At 40.9% G+C, this 17,619-nt stretch overlaps 1 protein-coding gene across 3 annotated transcripts in view; it reads left to right on the top strand.

The window, feature by feature from the left end:
• The window catches only part of WWOX (WW domain containing oxidoreductase), a 947,098-nt gene that overhangs the window by 274,255 nt on the left and 655,224 nt on the right, over positions 1–17,619 (top strand). For 2 of the 3 annotated variants that reach the window (XM_080645807.1, XM_080645809.1), the window contains one exon: positions 3,633–3,897. In XM_080645807.1, coding sequence (XP_080501933.1) covers positions 3,633–3,897 — 265 coding nt within the window. Of the gene's footprint in view, positions 1–3,632; positions 3,898–10,308; positions 10,514–17,619 lie in introns of those variants that run through there. The other variant, XM_080645808.1, reaches the window with a different exon arrangement.

Below are 17,619 nucleotides of genomic sequence, written 5' to 3'. Positions count from 1 at the left end.
AATTTGCTTTGTTACTGATCCTGGAGAGGTGGCAAGGTTATTGAACACTAATACTATTATGGACTGGGTCCTGGAGATTGAATACTTAATTTCTGTGGAAACATGCATTTCAGTCCACTTTGTATTTTTTTTAATCTATCCTCCTTTGCCACCAAAGAAACCAGTGTGACAACTGGCAGTGGTAGAGTTAGTTAGGGAGAGCTTCCTGGAAGAAATGGCACCTTAGCTGGGTTGGACTAAACAAATATGCCAAGAAGGATTTCCTGCAATAGGTGAGTGGAGAGGGAAGGATGTTATATTTATCTTATACCTCTTAGATATTGTCTAAATCCTTAATGCACTTTTCTACTCAAGTAGGTAGCATTTCCAGGATATGGCCTATGGCTTGGATCATTGGGTTCTCAACTCAAGAGTCCCTTTTTGTAACAACTCTTCCTTAACACCTTATTATAGTAATTTTCAACCTTTTTCATCTCATGCCACACATAAAGTAATTACTAAAATTCTGCGGCACACCAAAAAATACATTTTTTATGGACCTGACAAAGAAATCTGTATAATTTGATTTGTTCACTTGGGATGGCTATTGTTGTGTTGTCTGTTGTCATTTTTTTTTATTTGACAGTCTTAGGGAAAATAGGTCAGTGTCCCTGACAAAATAGTCAGCTGTAGCATGTTTTAAAAATTCTTTTTTAAAAAAATGTATTTTATTGATTTTTTACAGAGAGGAAGGGAGAAGGATAGAGAGTTAGAAACATTGATGAGAGAGAAACACGAATCAGCTGCCTCCTGCACACCTCCTACTAGGGATGTGCCCGCAACCAAGGTACATGCCCTTGACCGGAATCGAACCTGGGACCTTTCAATCTGCAGGCTGACGCTCTATCCACTGAGCCAAACTATTTAGGGCGTGCTTTAAAAACTCTTGCGGCACATTGTTTGAAAATTGCTGCCTCCTTAGAATGTTAAAATATAGTTCAGAAGTAATATAACTTCCCTGCATAAATATATTTTAATTCAACATGTTAGTTTACTGTAATATAAAGAAAAAAATAAATGTGAAGCAAAATAACATGTTTCAACATGAGAACGCTTGGGCAGGACTACTGGAAAGGTAAGTATCAGATGCGCATGCCCAGGCATAAATCATCTTGCGGGGGAGGATATTCACAAATGCAGACTGTGGACAGGCATGTGGCATTCCAAGACTCCAGTGCCACCAGCATTGAGTTAAGCCTCACCCCCCACCCCCCAGCCCTAATCACGAACGCTGAAAGTGTACTCATTTAAAAAATCTTGCCTCTGCCGACTAGAAATAAACATATAATAACAAAAAATGTTTGAGTCCCAATTTCAATGTCCAACCGTTCTGAGTCCCCGTTTCAATGTCAAACAGTTCCTTAAGTGTACATGTCAGCATTGATATCTGGATGGTGGGCACATGGTGGCAATGCAGGTCCGACCCTCTCTGGTTTGGTCCTAGGCAACCTGCTGCGACGCACAGCTGCTGACTGCTAGCGTGGCAAGGCGTCGTCAGCGTCTTCCATCTCTGGACTGTTTCTCCTCTTGTCTTCGTGGTTGGAGCAGACCTGTCAATTCCTCTCTGATACAGAGACAAAGAAGCATTGATCAGACTGTCAAACTACAGTGGGAAGGCAGGGGAGGTTGGGCGGCGGGGAGCCTGTAAGAGATCAACCGAGGGACTTGTACGCATGCACATAGGCATAACCGGTGGATACAAGACACTTGGCGGGGGGCGGGGGGGGCAGGTAAAGGCATGTACTGGGGGGTATGGGAGGCCGGGGGGAGGTCAATGGTGGGGGGGGGAAAGGAGACATATGTACTACTATTGGTAATACTTCAAACAGTTAAAAAAAATAAAATTAAATTTAAAAAAAATGAAAGCGTACTCATTCCTCATTCATACAATTGTTGTACTACCCTTCCAGAAATCCAGTGGGTGTTAAAGCTGTGCACACATGTAAAGCACAGTTAGGCCCTAGGCCAGCCTTGGGCAAACTATGGCCCACGGGCCGGATCCGGCTGTTCTATCCGGTTCTCTTGCTCTCCCCTCCGCTCCTTTACTTTGAATTTATATTAGTTCACACAAACACTCCATCCATGCTTTTGTTCCGGCCCTCTGGTCCAGTTTAAGAACCCATTGTGGCCCTCGAGTCAAAAAGTTTGCCCACCCCTGCCCTAGGCTCAGACAATCACACAGGCTTTTCAGCTGCATGAATGTCCGGTGCAGCAGTCCTCACTGAGCCAGACTCCACCTGCCTTGCAGGACAGCTATCATTCACAACCCCCACCCCCTGCCACCCAGAATCATAATGACAATCAGAAAAAGGCTCCTGTAAATTTTTAAATTTCCTGCTAAGTTCCACTGCCTAAAAGGATTAAGCTCAGAAGTCTGGGCTCTCCCAGTGGTTTGGGGACCTGGGAAGGATGGCAGCCAACAATTAGTTTCCAAGTCCCATTGCCGTGTCAGTGATGGTGCTTATGGCCATCAGCTTTGTTGATGACCTCAGAGCAGCAATGTAATTTAACACTAGAAACTGGATGTCACCGACTGAGTTCTAAAAAAGGGATATTTAATTTCCATTAAAATATGTATTCTGCCCCTGGGATGCTTCTTTTAGTCATAGCTCAACTGAACTGCTCATGTTAAGTAAGGAATGACCAGATTATTCCATCGTTTTCATTTTACCTTTGCTTTGTTTCCCACAGCAGTTATCCAGATTCCTCTTATTGTGCTTCTTTAGTACTCTGCTAATTTAATGAAGCGAACTAAGTTCTTAATAATGACGAGTCGGTCATCTAGAAAATCCTTTTATTATCCATGCTTTAACAGGCAGTCACTACTTTGTTGTTGATTTTTTTTAAAAAGAAGAAAGAAAGGAAAGAAACAAACAAACAGCTGGTGTTTAACGACTCCGTCAGACCCAATTATAAAACATCAACTGCTTACTTTGATTTGTGTGTATCCATGCCATGGGTATACTTAAAAACATTAGACCCCGCCAGAACTCATTTTGCCTTTGTTTATATTTGTCTTTTAACATATAAGACTATTGATGGCACCTCACCAAGGTTGTAACCCCTTTATAATCATTAATTTTTAATCTGGAAAAAGTCTTGGAGGCAGCAAGACTCATCTATGTATTTACTTGGATGCTCTAGTGAAACTATACAGGACTCCAGCGTTGGCTAAAATAACCCAGGAAAACCCTGTCAAAGGTTAGCAATGTGATATCTTCCTGCTGCCAAAAGCAGCAGCCCTTCATGTAAGATGCTTTTCCATTTAACTTAATTATCCCTGAACTTCCTATTGAAAGTTTTGAAAAATATATGTGAGTGGCGGGGGCTGTTTAGCATTGTTAAGAATGCTCCCTTTCTGAATTTGGGTCTTTATTAAGCCTGTCTTTGCATCCAGTTGGTTTATATTGTTAAATCACCATTGTCTATTTTTATGGGCAACTTTGTTTCGAGGTTTGCACCATTGGGTTTTCAGTAGTCTTTGTGTAGTTTTGCAGATTTTCAATAAAAATTAAGAAGCTATATCAGACATCAGAGCTTGGCTGCTTCATGTCATCTTTTCTATTTTTCTTTTCTTTTTTTTTTTTTTTTAGATTTACAGATATTAATGATTCCTCAGGAAAGCTAGACTTCAGCCGCCTCTCTCCATCTAAAAATGACTACTGGGCCATGCTGGCTTACAACCGGTCCAAACTCTGCAACATTCTTTTCTCCAATGAGCTTCATCGCCGCTTGTCCCCAAGAGGGGTCACCTCGAACGCAGTGCATCCAGGAAACATGATGTACTCCTCCCTTCATCGCAACTGGTGGGTGTACACGCTGCTGTTCACCTTGGCCAGGCCTTTCACCAAGTCCATGGTAAGTGAACGGCTTCATCACCGCAGACCCATTCACTGTGCCTTTCTAAAGGGTCCTTGAGAAACCCAGGAGTGCTTTCTTCAGTCTCTCACCTCTTGGAATGATGAGTCTGGTCTTGCTAATCACATCATCAAGCCTATTAAAGCCATTGGAAAGGGCCCTTGAACACATTTCTATCGACTTTTGATTATGTTTGTCTCTATAAAGGTGTCTCGGAGAGCTGGGTGGGAGATGTGGTTTCTCAGTATTGTTTTAGTGTGGCTAAAAGTCTTGATAGCAATTATTGGTTTTCTTTTGATGTGATTTTATTTATTATTATTCAGAAAGTGCAGCGCTTGGTAACTGTGTTTTGCATTAGTAGGTGAACAATATGGATTTGTGACTGTTGAATTATCAGATGATGTGATTCCTTTATTTCCACTGAGAATCTGTATCTGATGTTCCAAATTCTTTTCTTACTGGTTATACATCTCTCCTGGGGTATACTTTGTTGGCTAGAAGTGTGTTTTATTCTTTACTTCCTCAACAATGAATTATTTTGGATGAATCACACGACTGCGGTTAGATTTAGAAATGTTCACAAAGGTAACTATGACGTTTTTATGTTTTTAATGGTCATATAACAACCATATCTAGAAACTTCCTCTATGAAAGTGTTTCAGTAAGAAGTGACTTGAATGAAGAATGCACATTTTATGCAATGTATGTGATACAGTATTTTTCTAATCTGCAGATTTTAATCTGGCTATTTAGTATAGCCACTGACCACAGATGGCTATTGAGCCCTTGAAAAATGGCTGATATGAATAAAGAACTAAATTTTTAATTCAATTTGATTTAATGTAAATAGCCGCACGTGCCTAACAGCCACCCTATTGGAAAGCACAGTTGAATAATGTGCCCAGCACAGTGCCTGTGGTATGGTAGGTGTGTGGCACTTCTTGCCATGATGGTTGTTATTCTTGTTGTGAATATTACCTTGGTCCTGAACAGTATTTTCCAAAATGTAATTGCTGCCAATGGATACAGGGGTCATGGAACTACAGAACTCTGTAAATTGGGAGTCTGCTGGTGGTGGTCGGGCGACTTCTATTCCTGAACTCAACGGCCTGGGGAGAGGGTTATAGGCAAGGTAGTGAGGGTGCTCAGCTGGGAGAGCTTGGTTCTCCAACCTGTACATCTGGTTCCTGCAGAAACCACTGTGCAGTAGACTTTCCATGTTCCTGTCCCAAGTGATCATCTTTTAAATGTCACAAATGCACTTTTTTAGATAAGCCTATTGATTAGGAAGACTATGAACTATGTAGCTAAATTTAGATTCTTAGGAAAATTCTAGTAATATTGTTATACATGTAGGTATTTGATGGTATTTCTTAGCCACTAGAACTCCATATGAATAGGTGTATAAGGAGGGTGGGAACTCTGGACTTGTTTGTTGAACTCACAGCCAATCACTTCTCTTTCATAAACATTTTAGACTCTCAGGAGAAACCAGCATGAGCGTAGACCTGGGATCACTGTATTTTACTGGCGGGATAGACAGGGCTTATTAGGAAAGTCACTGGGTGTTTTTTCCTTCTTTGTGCTGCTTCTGATTGCTTTTATCCTGAGAAGACGTTTGTTTCATGGGTGAAGAGTGCACGTTTGCCGTTGTAATGCAAACACATTTTTGGAAATAAGCCATGAAGTTGCATTCCCATTCCTACCCATGGAAACGTTGGATTCCTATCACCTCTTGTGCATTTCACTTCAGAGAAAGTGTTTTCCCTTGACACAGGTGTTGCCAGAGTATATATTCCATTGTACAAGGTCAAGGAAATAAGAGCTACAACTCGGCCTTGTGCTTGGAAGCCCTGCTTGGGCTTCTCCCCCACAGCCTGCTCCCTGAAGTATTAAACAGCAGTATTGTAATATCAGTGTCCCTTTTTTATTTGCTGTGACTTGCTGTGACTATGGTGATTTTAGTTACAGTAATTAGGTCACCCTTCATGGAGTCAGGCTATTTTAAGTGCCTCTTTAAGGAATATTGTTGCAGATCAGTAATTTTACAATTGGATGTTCTTGTGTAACTTTATTAAATGTAATCTGTCTTTTAAATGTTGCCCTTTTACAGTTATACATTTCTAATTGTTGCTGTAAATGCATTATCACTTTGAAATTAATTAATTTTTCCATTTTGGCCGCCTGCAGTATAATAATCACTAATGAGAAACTCATAGGGATTAATTTTCAGCTCAGCAACCCCCACTGGTAAAGTGTGTTTCTGCCCTCTCTTACTCTTGAGGTCTAGGGGACAAGACAGAGTCTTGGGGATCCTGGGGAAGTTGTGTGCCCTCCAATTTATGATAAAATAACAATAGTGGATAAAATGGTAATAGGGTTTTATTCATGTTTAAAAAAAGATGCAAGATTCCTCAACTAGCTGCTATTGAAACATCTTTAAGGAAACTGATGTTTGCTGGGAGCTTTTAAATAATGAAGTCACATACATTGTGTGTGCTGTATTTTTATTTTCTGTCTCTTTTTATGCAATTAAAATATACTAAAATTACATTTTGCATATGTATACATGAATATATATTGTATGTTAGTCTACTAGTATAAGATATATTCATGCATACATATTGCTTTATGAGGTTTAATTCACAAAACCTGGCATATTGTATTTTTGAGGATAATTTTGGCTACTTGCAGTTGTTGCCCAGTGGGATGGCGTTATATTCCTGGCATACTCTCAGAAAGGTGCAACTTAGCAGTGTAAGCTGGGCACCATGATGCTTCCTATATCAGCATATGGATCTTTAGGTATCTCACAACCCTTCTTTAGTGATGGAATTATTATCCTCATTTTGCATTTAGAAGCACAGAGAACTTGCCCAACTTGTTCAAGCAAATGGTATTTCAGCCTCAGAAACTTCGTCATCTATTCCCAAGTCCACTTTCTGCATCAGTGCCCCACAGTACCCCTGTCACAGATATCCAGTTGTTCAGTTATGTTTTCTTCTTAACATGTTTGAAAGATCCTTCGTGAAATTAACCCTCCGCCCCTCCATTTCCCCCCACATAAGCTTTCAGTTCTGGGAAATAACATCCTAGGCCCCAGCCAGCCCTGTGGGGATCCATATGTAAATCTGAAGCTGAGTACCATCACGTGCTTCTTAGGGTGTTTTGTGCAACCAAATATTTGTGTTGGCAGGTAACAGTATAAAGAATATCATGTGTTAGGGGAGCAAGAGCTTAGCAGATGTTTTAGGGAGCTACATTTTCAAATCATTTTACATTAAAAAAGAGCTTGAGTTGGTAGAACTTTTGAAAAGATTGGGTTACGTTTCCTGTGGCCGCGTAAAGCCAGGCATTGTGCTGAGTTTTAACAGATGTTCAGCTACCCTGTTAATGGACGGGCCTGCAATGCTGGTTCTGTTGCAAAGTTATAAATTAAACTAGAAAAAGCACAAGATGTCATTCTCCTAACCTTCGGAAAAGCCAAGCTGGGTAATTCTGCCCTTGAATAACCTGCTGCAGGGTGATTTATAGTTGGACAATTTAAAACATAATGAAGGAGATAATAGATGTTGATTTGTTCTTTAAATTAGTATTTTAGAAAAATACTCTCCCCCTCTCCCCTTTAAATACCTGCAGCTAACTACACCCCAGATACTGTCAAGGACAGTCCCCCTTCACCCCCCTTGAATCTCTTGGCACATGGAGTAGAAAGCAGGGACATTTTTCTGTTGGGAGGAGGAAATACCATTTTCAGAGTAGAAATTTCAGCCTATTCTTGATTAATCTAAATAGTTTGAGACTCCCTAGTGAGGACTGATTCTCTGGCTGCTATGCTCTTGCCCATTTAGAAGTGTTAGAGAAGCAGACTCTGAGGACCCTCGAGGCTGGGCCACACTTGAGCTTTCCTGCAGACCTGCACAGAGGTACCTGGTGGCTGGGCTCCTCTCCTCGCTGAGGCCACATCCCTGCAGCCTCAACACCCTTCTTAAAGCATTATTATTAGCATTGGCTTTATTAGCCACGGCTCAATTCTGTCCGGAGTTTTACAGTTTACAGTGTTTGTTCAATTCAGAGTCCAAGGGATATGGTAGAGCAAAAAGGAGTGAAGGTTTAGCATCATTAGACCTGTGTTTAAAACTCAGGTTTCCCCTCTTTTTTAGTTGTATAATATTGAAATTATTCAGCCTCTCGGAGGCTCCTTTTCTACATTACTTGACATGTTTTGGACTGTGAGTTAATTAAGATGCAGTTAAAAGTGGTTGGAATAATAGAGATCTGTTCTTCTCATTGATCCAGGAATCCCAAGGCAGCTAGGGATGCGTTTGACACCTGTATATAGGCAGCTCCTTTGTGATTGTCTTGCCTCTTTCCTTCTGCTTATAAAATGGCTGCAGCGGTGCCAGCCATTGTATCCTACAGGATAAGGTCTGAAGACAGGATGGGAGGGATGGGGCCCCTCCTCCTATGCTTCTGTCTCAGAATTATCCTCCATGGAAGACTTCCTCTCAGCTCACTGGCCAGGATTGAGTCACTTGTCCATCCTAGGTGCAGAGGAAGCTGAGAAAGTGCATTCCTGGCATTTTGTGTCTCTAGGGCAGGAGGGGAGATCTGATGGCAAGGAAAACGGGTGGAATAATGGCTTTGAATTGAATAGGTGTGCATATAGTTTTGTCACTGTCATGTCTGAATATAGGGTCACTGTGAAAGCAAGTGAGGATTGAGTGCAAGGCACCTGGCCATATCTGGCCCCCTTCCTGGAGAATGCAATAATAATTCCAGTTTTACCTCTAGCCACTTTCAGCTCCTTTCTCCTTTCCTTGTCAGGCTGTTGAAGCAGACTGTTCTTTAGTCCAGAACACTCCTTTCCTCCACTCTCACTTATGTTCTATTTGTCCTTCAAAACTCAGTCTAAATGTTACACCTCAACAGAGCATTAGGTCAAGATTTGCTCATATGAGCCAGTACCTATAATAATATCTGATGCATAAAGCACTCCATAAACATGTGCTGAATGAGTACATGAAGAACCTCCGAAATTTCTCCTTCGTAGCATTGAACACAAATAATTTCTGTAGTTTGTATTTCATGGCTGACTCCTACTCTCCTGAAAATGCTATTTTTGCCTTCATACCACTGTATCCTGGTCCATAAAGTAAATGCTCGCTAAATATTTGTAAATGAATAAATGAAAGACGATTAGGTGCTTAATGAATGACAGTTATTAATATATTTCTTATCATTAGCCTCCCTGACATGCAGAGGTTTGCAGTTTGAGTGTGTAGATAAAGAAATGGGGGAGGCTAGAGGACCCACTCAGAGTCACACAGCTAGTACATGGCAGGGCTGGGGCCAGAACCAAGGCCCCCTGACTCCTTGTCAAGTGACACAGGAGGGATCTACCCAGAGGTGTGTGTAGGGAAGGGAAATATGTAAGGGGAGAACAGCCTGGTATAGGAAAGATAGGATAAGCTTCAGAGCTGGGCAGCTCTCGGGTCAAACCCCAGCTCCGTCCCACGCTAACTCTTAGGCACATTTCATAACCTGATTAAGATTCTCTTGTAAAACGGGGATGTTATACCTACCACATGGGCTTGTGCTGACACTTGAAGGAGACCATGAATGTACAACATCTAGAAGGTACTAGATGTTCGGTAGACATTAACTTGTATTGTTATTTTTGCCTGTGTTGAGAATTAAAGATCATGAATATATAGGAATGCTAGATACTCAGTAAACATGTATTATTATTGTTATTACTGTTACTGTTATTATCGTCATTGTATTTTCAGATAAGAAAAGGCTTATCTTCCCATTGACTATAGATGCCTATTCTCCTAATGATGGCTCCATGTCTGTCACAGATGGTCTCTTTCTCCCTGTGAACTTTAAGCGTAAACACATCATATACAAGTCTAAATAAGCACTGAGCAACATCAGAATGGAAGCTAGAATTAGAAGGGCTTCCATGGTGCATAATATAAGCCCTCCTGGCTGCTGTTTAAAGCCACCAACAGCACACCTTAGCTTTGAGGAAAGATGAACCTCTCTTGTTAAAACAAAGACAAGGGAACTATGTCCTGCTTTGTGAGGCCATTACATCTCATTGCTGTATTTTCTGCTTTTCAGTGTTCTAAGCCTGGTTAGGCCTTTGTTCCTGAATGAGCAACTGAGAGGGAAAAAGTGACTATCTAGCCTTAATATGTGTGACAAATTATTTAATGAACATTTAAGATTTGAAATTCTCCCAGTTTTATTTTCCTTTTCTTCTGTGTCCCCATTGGCATCTCAGTAATGCATTGCCTTTTCTTAACTCTCTTTCTAGCTCTTTCATTACTTTTAAGTTAGTGGTGCCTCCTTTGATCTTCCCCCTTTCAACTTCCTTTTCTCCAATTTCATACTTTTTTCCAGTGAGTTTTGGCTGTCGCGCTGTGGAGACACTGGAGGCGGGCACGATTAAACAGATGCCAGGAGTTTGTGCTGCCCGTTGATGATGTTTCTGAAATGTTTCTTCTATGAACCTTGATTCTCATATAACCGGGCACGTTGGTTTTTCCTTGTGAGGTGGAAGGTAATGTTTGTTTTTCTGGCAGCAATAAAAGGAACTCAAATCTGGTATTCTGAATTATTCAGAAACTAAAATCCATACCCTCCAACCTTCTTATTACTCTAAGATTAATGAAGACTTTGAAAATCAGCTGAGGACATATTCTCAGGTGACATGAGAGCCTACTAAGTGCCAGGCTCCATGCTCCTGGGCTTATATCTTTATACTTTGTCTCACAGAATGTCATTTTAGAGTTAGCTCTCAATACACGATGGTGTGTCTCTGAGCATGTCACTTACCATCTTCGGGCCTCAGTTTTCTTATCTGTAAAATGAGTCGGTTAACCAAGGTTAGTTGTCCCAAAGCTTTGGATCTCACAGAACAGTATAATTTAAAAGGAAATTAAATAGGGAGACTGACGCAGGTTCACACTTTTTATTCTGAAATCTCTGGATGAGAACATACACACCAACATCAGTCATCTCCACTATCCTATATAATAAAAGACTAATATGCAAATTGACCAAGTGGTCGCAGTGACATGCACTGACCACCAGGGGGCAGACACTCAATGCAAGAGCTGCCCCTTGGTGGTCTGTGAGCTCCCACAGGAGTAGCACCGCTCAGCCAGAAGCCAGGATTATGGTTGGCGACTGCAGTGGTGGTGGCGGGAGCCTTTCCCGCCTCTGTGGCAGTCAGACATCCCCTGAGGGCTCCCGGATTGCAAGAGGGCACAGGCCAGACTGAGGCACCCCCCGAGTGCACGGATTTCGTGCACTGAGCCTCTAGTATAAGTGTTTCTGCTCCAAAATTCATTGGAGAACCTTTTGGATCTGGATTCCAAACTTTCAGTAACACTAACGGCATCTCAACTAGTTCAGTAAGGAGCTTGTGGTGAGACCGTCTGTAACATGCAGACCCCTCAGGATTCTCCACAGTGGAGTGAAGGGAAACAGGGTGATGCAGCTCTGAATCGGGTTGTCAACTGACCCCTCACAAGCACTGGCTTCAGCCTGTGCCCTTTTATCACTATGACACCCTATCTTCTTATTTCACAGTTTCTGTGGGTCTGGAACCTGGGCATGGCTTAACTGGGCCCTGTGTTTTAGGGTCAACTCTCAGGTTACAAGCAAGGTGTCAGCCAGGCTATAGCCATTCAAGGCTCAGTTGGAGAAAGTCCACTTCCAAGCTCAAGTGCTTGCTGGCAGAGCTCAGTTACTTGGGACCTAGTAGAATGAAGGCTGGGGTTCCTCTCTGGTGTTTAGCAGGAGGCCCCTCTCTGGGTTCCTCGCCACAGTCGCTCTCCAGCATGGCAGTTTACTTTATCAAAGTGTGTAAGCCAAGGAGGAAATAGAGCCTAAGAGCAGGACAGAAGTCACAGTCCTGTGTGATCTCACCACCGAGGTGACATCTCATTACCGTTCCCCATTCTGTTTACTAGAAGCAAGTCACTGGGACTGACCCTTTCACGGGAGAGGATTTCATAGTGGCCTGAATACCTAAAGTACTGGGGCCCATCTTAGCAGCTGCCTGTCACTTTTTACAAGTTCAGTTTGGAGTTTTCTGTTTTTTTGGTCTTTTTTTGTGTGCCTTTTGGTAGGCTATCTGGTGGCAGATTTACTCCTAGGCTTTGATATTTCCTGGCCTTAAGCTTTCCTTATTGACACATTTATCTTTGCCTTGCTATTCTCCTATTTGCATTCTTCCTGTATTCTTGTCCTCCCTCTTTCTGGGCTAAGAGAGATACCGGATGTACCACTTTGTTTTTTTATATATTTATGTGAAGTATTTGTTTTCATTGCTGCTTTAGTACAAGGGGCCGTGTTAATCAATGGCTCAAGTTTTCCTTCTAAAGAAACATTCACAGCCAAGTTTTGATTTGAGTTTCAAAAATTTGCCAGAGACCCTGGACTCTTTTTAAGCCATACAGGTAGATAAGGTTTACTGATCATTTTAAAGCCCCTGTAGAATATTATTCCAGAGTAAGCATAGTCTTGAGGATTTGATTGTTGTTGTTGTTATTTTGGGGTTTGTTTTATTAAATAGAAATCTAAGGGAAAAAACTTTTATTTTGCTGTTTTCAGAAAATATTGTAGAGATTGATTTGGAATGCTGAAGTTTGGTTTTCATGTTATAAAGCCTGTTAAAATATATAATAAGTAAAGCTTCTTATTTAGTAATATTCTCATTTCCCCAGTGAAATATCAAGCTCTTTTACTGAACACATTCTGCCTTGTATGGACTCTGTACCCTTGAAACATCTCATCCTCAAGTTTCATAGGATGGGGTCTCTTTAATCATTTACATTTTGCAAAAAGAAAGTGAAATATTCTTCAAGAAGCCAAAGTAATCCAAGGGAATGTATGGTGTTTGTTCAGCTGGATATCTTATTTATTTGAAGTACTGAGAGAAATCTCTTCTGACTGCTCAAAAAAGGGAAGAATAAACAGTGAGACTGTCCAAGTAATCTGAGCTAGAAAGTCCCTCCTTTCACAGGAACATTATAAAAAGTATATTCACTAGGTCCAAAAAAAATACTGTATATCTACTACTGAGACCTGCATAATGTTTTCTTAGTATTCCCACTCTTTAAAAGAAAAAGAAACTATAAAATCTTGGAACTTTGAAATATTTTTGATATTTTAATATGCCTGGGCAGGTGAATGCAGTAAGTCTATTTTTCCTTCTTAGAACATAACATTTCTCATTAGATTTTGTGTGTGCTCTGTTTAATTTGTCCCTTTGTTGATTCTCCATAACCATAAAAGACCAAGTAATGAAATTAGCCCACGTAATGAAATTAGCATGGTTGAAATCTCTGTATTAACCCTGAACAGATTTCCTATAAGGGAGACATTAGACATTTAAAAAGCCAGAGGGATGGGGCGTGGGGAGAGGTAGGAGAAGGTAAAGAGGATAAATGGTGATGGAAGGAGACTTAACTTAGGATGGTAAACACACAGTACAACATACAGATGATGTATTGTAGAATTGCACACCTGAAACCTGTATAATTTCATTAGCCAATGTCACCTGAATAGATTTTTTTTAAAAAGACATTTAAAAGAAAAAAATTAATTTATTTCAAAAGAATTAGATTCTGGAGTAAACCCAGTCTGGAAGGTAATACAGACTTTTTTTTCTCTTTTTGTTTTCTCTGTACCACCCATTGGGAATGAGCTAGCATATTTCTTGTGAATGGAAGGGTCTTTTCTCGACTGTAGTTTGATTTCCCTGAATGTTAAGACTGTTTATCACATTTTCCAGTCCCACTTTCTCTCATTGCCAGGCTCAAGGCTCTGTTGGATTCATATTTTTAAAAACTTAAAAATTTAAAATTAAGCTTATCTTTGCCAAAGTCCATTGACACAACTACATGTTTCTCTGTAATGAGAAGAGTTGACGTGTGTTCGATGCAGTATGGGAGTTTCACTGTGAGTGTTCCTTGAATAAGTGTAGATCTAGAGGACAAAGGAAAGCAATAACAACAAAAACAAAAGCTTACATTTATTAGGACTTACCTGTGCCAAGTAAGCCCTGTTCTAAGTACCTTTGTGTGTTAACTCACTTACTTCCCACAGTCCATTAACAACATCATATGGTGGGTTGGAGCTGAGAAGAGCACGTTGCTCTGTTTTGTTGAAGACGAATGTGTTGTGATATAGCAGAAACCCCATACATGGGCTTTGAAGTTGAAGAAACTAGCTCCAAATCCCAGCCTTTCCTTCTAGTGACCCCTGTCATTATGGGCAAGTCACACTAAGTACCTCGAGTTTTCATTTTCTTTGTAAATGGAGAATATAGTTCCCACATCTTTGGGTTGTTGGAGGATTAAGGCACACCTCAACCCCAGGGCAATAGTAGACACTCAGGAAATACTAATTTTCTTTGTATCCTATCAGTCAATATTAACTTCCCTGTAAATGTACTGATTTTTAAGGACATAGAGAAAGCTATTTTCAAGGATGTTGTCTATTACATGACCACAAAACATAGGAAGTTATGCCACTGAATGTGAGATATACCCTTAAACTCTGAACTCTAAGCAAAACCCCTGAGGAATTCCACAATATCTTCTGCTCGATAATGAAATGATAACATAATGTATTATTGGAGCTCCTGGCCTGTTTTATGCATTTTCAGATCGTTAATGCTATTGGTTAGCATATCAACTTCCTCCAGTTTTTAGTGACTGAGATATTTTGTTCACCTTGTTCTTTGCTTGGTCTTTCTTTAAGTCACCTTAGATCTATTTTTGGAAGCAAGTCACATATCCTATATAATAAAAGCCTAATATGCAAATCGACTAAATGGTGGAATGACAGGTCGGTGGGGAGCGGGGCCAGCGAGTGGGTGGTGCCAGGCCAGCCAAGGTGGGTGCCAGCAAGCAGAGGGAGGGGACAGCGAACAGGGGGCGGCAACTGTCGGCGGTGGGGCTGGCCACTTGCTGGCCAGTGTCTGATCGGCCCACTGGTTGCCTCCTAAGCTGTCAGTCGGACATCCCCCGAGGGCTCCCCAACTGCACGAGGGCGCAGGTGGGGCTGAGAGACCCCCCCAAGTGCACGAATTTTCATGCACCAGGCCTCTAGTGAATTAATAAAGTAACTTAGGTTACAGTACAGGCATATCCCACAGAGCCTCTTAACGATACCCCACCAAGAGCAACTTTATCTTAGTTTATACTTCATACATATTGCCCATGCTTGACAAAAGAGATTATTTGATATGAAACCTGAAAAAAAAAGTAGATATATTATTAAAACCATTTTGTCTTCAGAATTTTGGAAAGCATAATCCTCGTTACTGCCTTCTATCTAGCAGTAGGCTAGCTACCCAGATAATATATCTTTTAATCAGATGTGTATGTATTTCTGTGTGTGGATGCATGTAATCACCATTCTTCAAGGATCTAATTAAATATACCTATTCCTTTTTTGCTCTTATTCTTTCTATTTCTGGACTATTTTCTTTCCCCTAATCCCACTATTGTTTTTCAGTGAGCTACTTATGTCTTAAATATATCTTGTGAGAAATTTTTTTAGTATTCACTTTATTTAAGATGGTTTATAAAGATATCAGGAGCTAGAATAGCAGTGCATATGGACATGTACAGAGAGTAAGTGTCCCATAAATTGTTTTTCCTTTGTTTGGTTCTTACATCATGTAGCTGTGCATTTAGAAAACCTGTTTGGGGGAAGGGAGAGGTAAAACCAGTTATTTCAGCCTGCTATTTTGATCCTGAGACTTAAAAAAAAAACCTCTGTGTTTATGAATAAAACATTTTAATCAGACCTATATCAACACTGATCAATTTTTTTGTGTGGAAATCTAATACAGGGTGAATTCCATTAAGTCAATTAAATACCTTGATTAACATATATGGTCAATTAATTTATGACAACAGAGCCAGGAACATTCAACGGGGAAAGGACAATCTCTTCAATAAGTGGTGTTGGGAAAACTGGACAGCCACATGCAAAAGAATGAAAATCGACCACTATCTTGCACCATACAAAAATATTAACTCAAAATGGATTAAAGAGTTGAACATAATACCTGAAACCATAAACTCCTAGAAGAAAACTTAGGCAGTAAGCTCCTTGACATAGGCTTAGCAATGATTTGTTAAAATTTGACACCAAAAGCAACAAGAGGGAAAAAATATGTGGGAGTACATCAGATTAAAAAGCTTTTGAATAGTAAAGGAAATCCAACAGAATGAAAAGGCAGTCTACTGAGTGGGAGAAAATATTTGCAAATTGTGTGTCTGATATGTGGCTAATATTCAAAATATATAAAGAACTCTTACAACTCAATAGCAAAAAACAACAACAAATAAACAAAAAAACCTAATTAAAAACGGGCATAAGGTCTGAATAGAAATTTTCTCAAAGAAGACATACAGATAGTCGGCAGGTATGAAAACATGCTCAACATCATTAATCATCAAGCAAATATAAATGAAAATCACAATGAGATATTACCTCATACTAGTTGTAATGGCTATTGTAAAAAAAGATGGGGGATAACAAGTGTTGGTGTGGATGTAGAGAAAGGGAACCATGGTGGGAGTGATTTGATGCTCCCACCATGGAAAACTGTATGGAGGCTCCTCTTAACATTAATAATAGAACTACTATTTGACCCAGCTATTTTACTCTGGGGTATTTACCTGCAGAAAACAAAAACACTAACTTGAAAAGCTATACGAACCCCCATATTCATTGCAGAATCCTATCTAATAAAAGAGTAATATGCAGATTGACCATCACTCCAACACACAAGATGGCTGCCCCCATGTGGTCAAAGATCCTGCCCCCAGGTGGACACAAGATGGCCACCAAAAGATGGCCTGCAAGGGAGGGCAGTTGTGGGCGATCAGGCCTGCAGGGGAGGGCAGTTAGGGGTGACCAGGCCTGCAGGGGAAGGCAGTTAGGGGCAAACAGGCTGGCAGGGGAGCAGTTAGGCATCAATCAGGCTGGCAGGGGAGTGGTTAGGGGGTGATCAGGCTGGCAGGCAGAAGCTGTTAGGGGCAATCAGGAAGGCAGGGAGGCGAGCAGTTGGGAGCCAGCAGTCCTGGATTATGAGAGGGATCGGTGGGATCGGGCCTAAATGGGAAGTCGGACATCCCTCGAGGGGTCCCAGGTTGGAGAGGGTGCAGGCTGGGCTGAGGGACACCCTCCTCCCCCGTGCACGAATTTCGTGCACTGGACCTCTAGTTTTTTATAATAGCCAAGATACAGAAACAACTTCAAATAGCCATTTGTATCATCATGGGTGGACACTGTGGGTATTAAGCTAAGTGAAATAGGTCAGAAAAAAGAAAGACAAATATCATTTAAAAATATTTTATTGATTTAAAAGAGGAAGGGAGAGGGAGAGAGAGAGAGAAACATCAATGATGAGAGAATCATTGATTGGCTGCCTCTTGCATGCCCCCTACTGGAGATCAAGCCTGCAACCCAGGCATGTGCCCTTGGCCAGAATCGAACATGGGACCTTTCAGTCCGCAGGCTGACTCTCTATCCATTGAACCAAACCAGCTAGGGCAAGAAAGACAAATATCATATGACCTCTGTTAAATGTGGAATTTAAAGAACAAACAATGATCTTATAGACACAGAGGACACATAGGTGGTTGCCAGAGTTGGGTGGGAGAAAGGGTAGACTATAAC

Source organism: Plecotus auritus (assembly GCF_963455305.1).
Source record: "Plecotus auritus genome assembly, chromosome: 10".
Classification (NCBI taxonomy): Eukaryota; Metazoa; Chordata; class Mammalia; order Chiroptera; family Vespertilionidae; genus Plecotus; species Plecotus auritus.
This window is presented reverse-complemented; position numbering and strand designations above follow the sequence as displayed.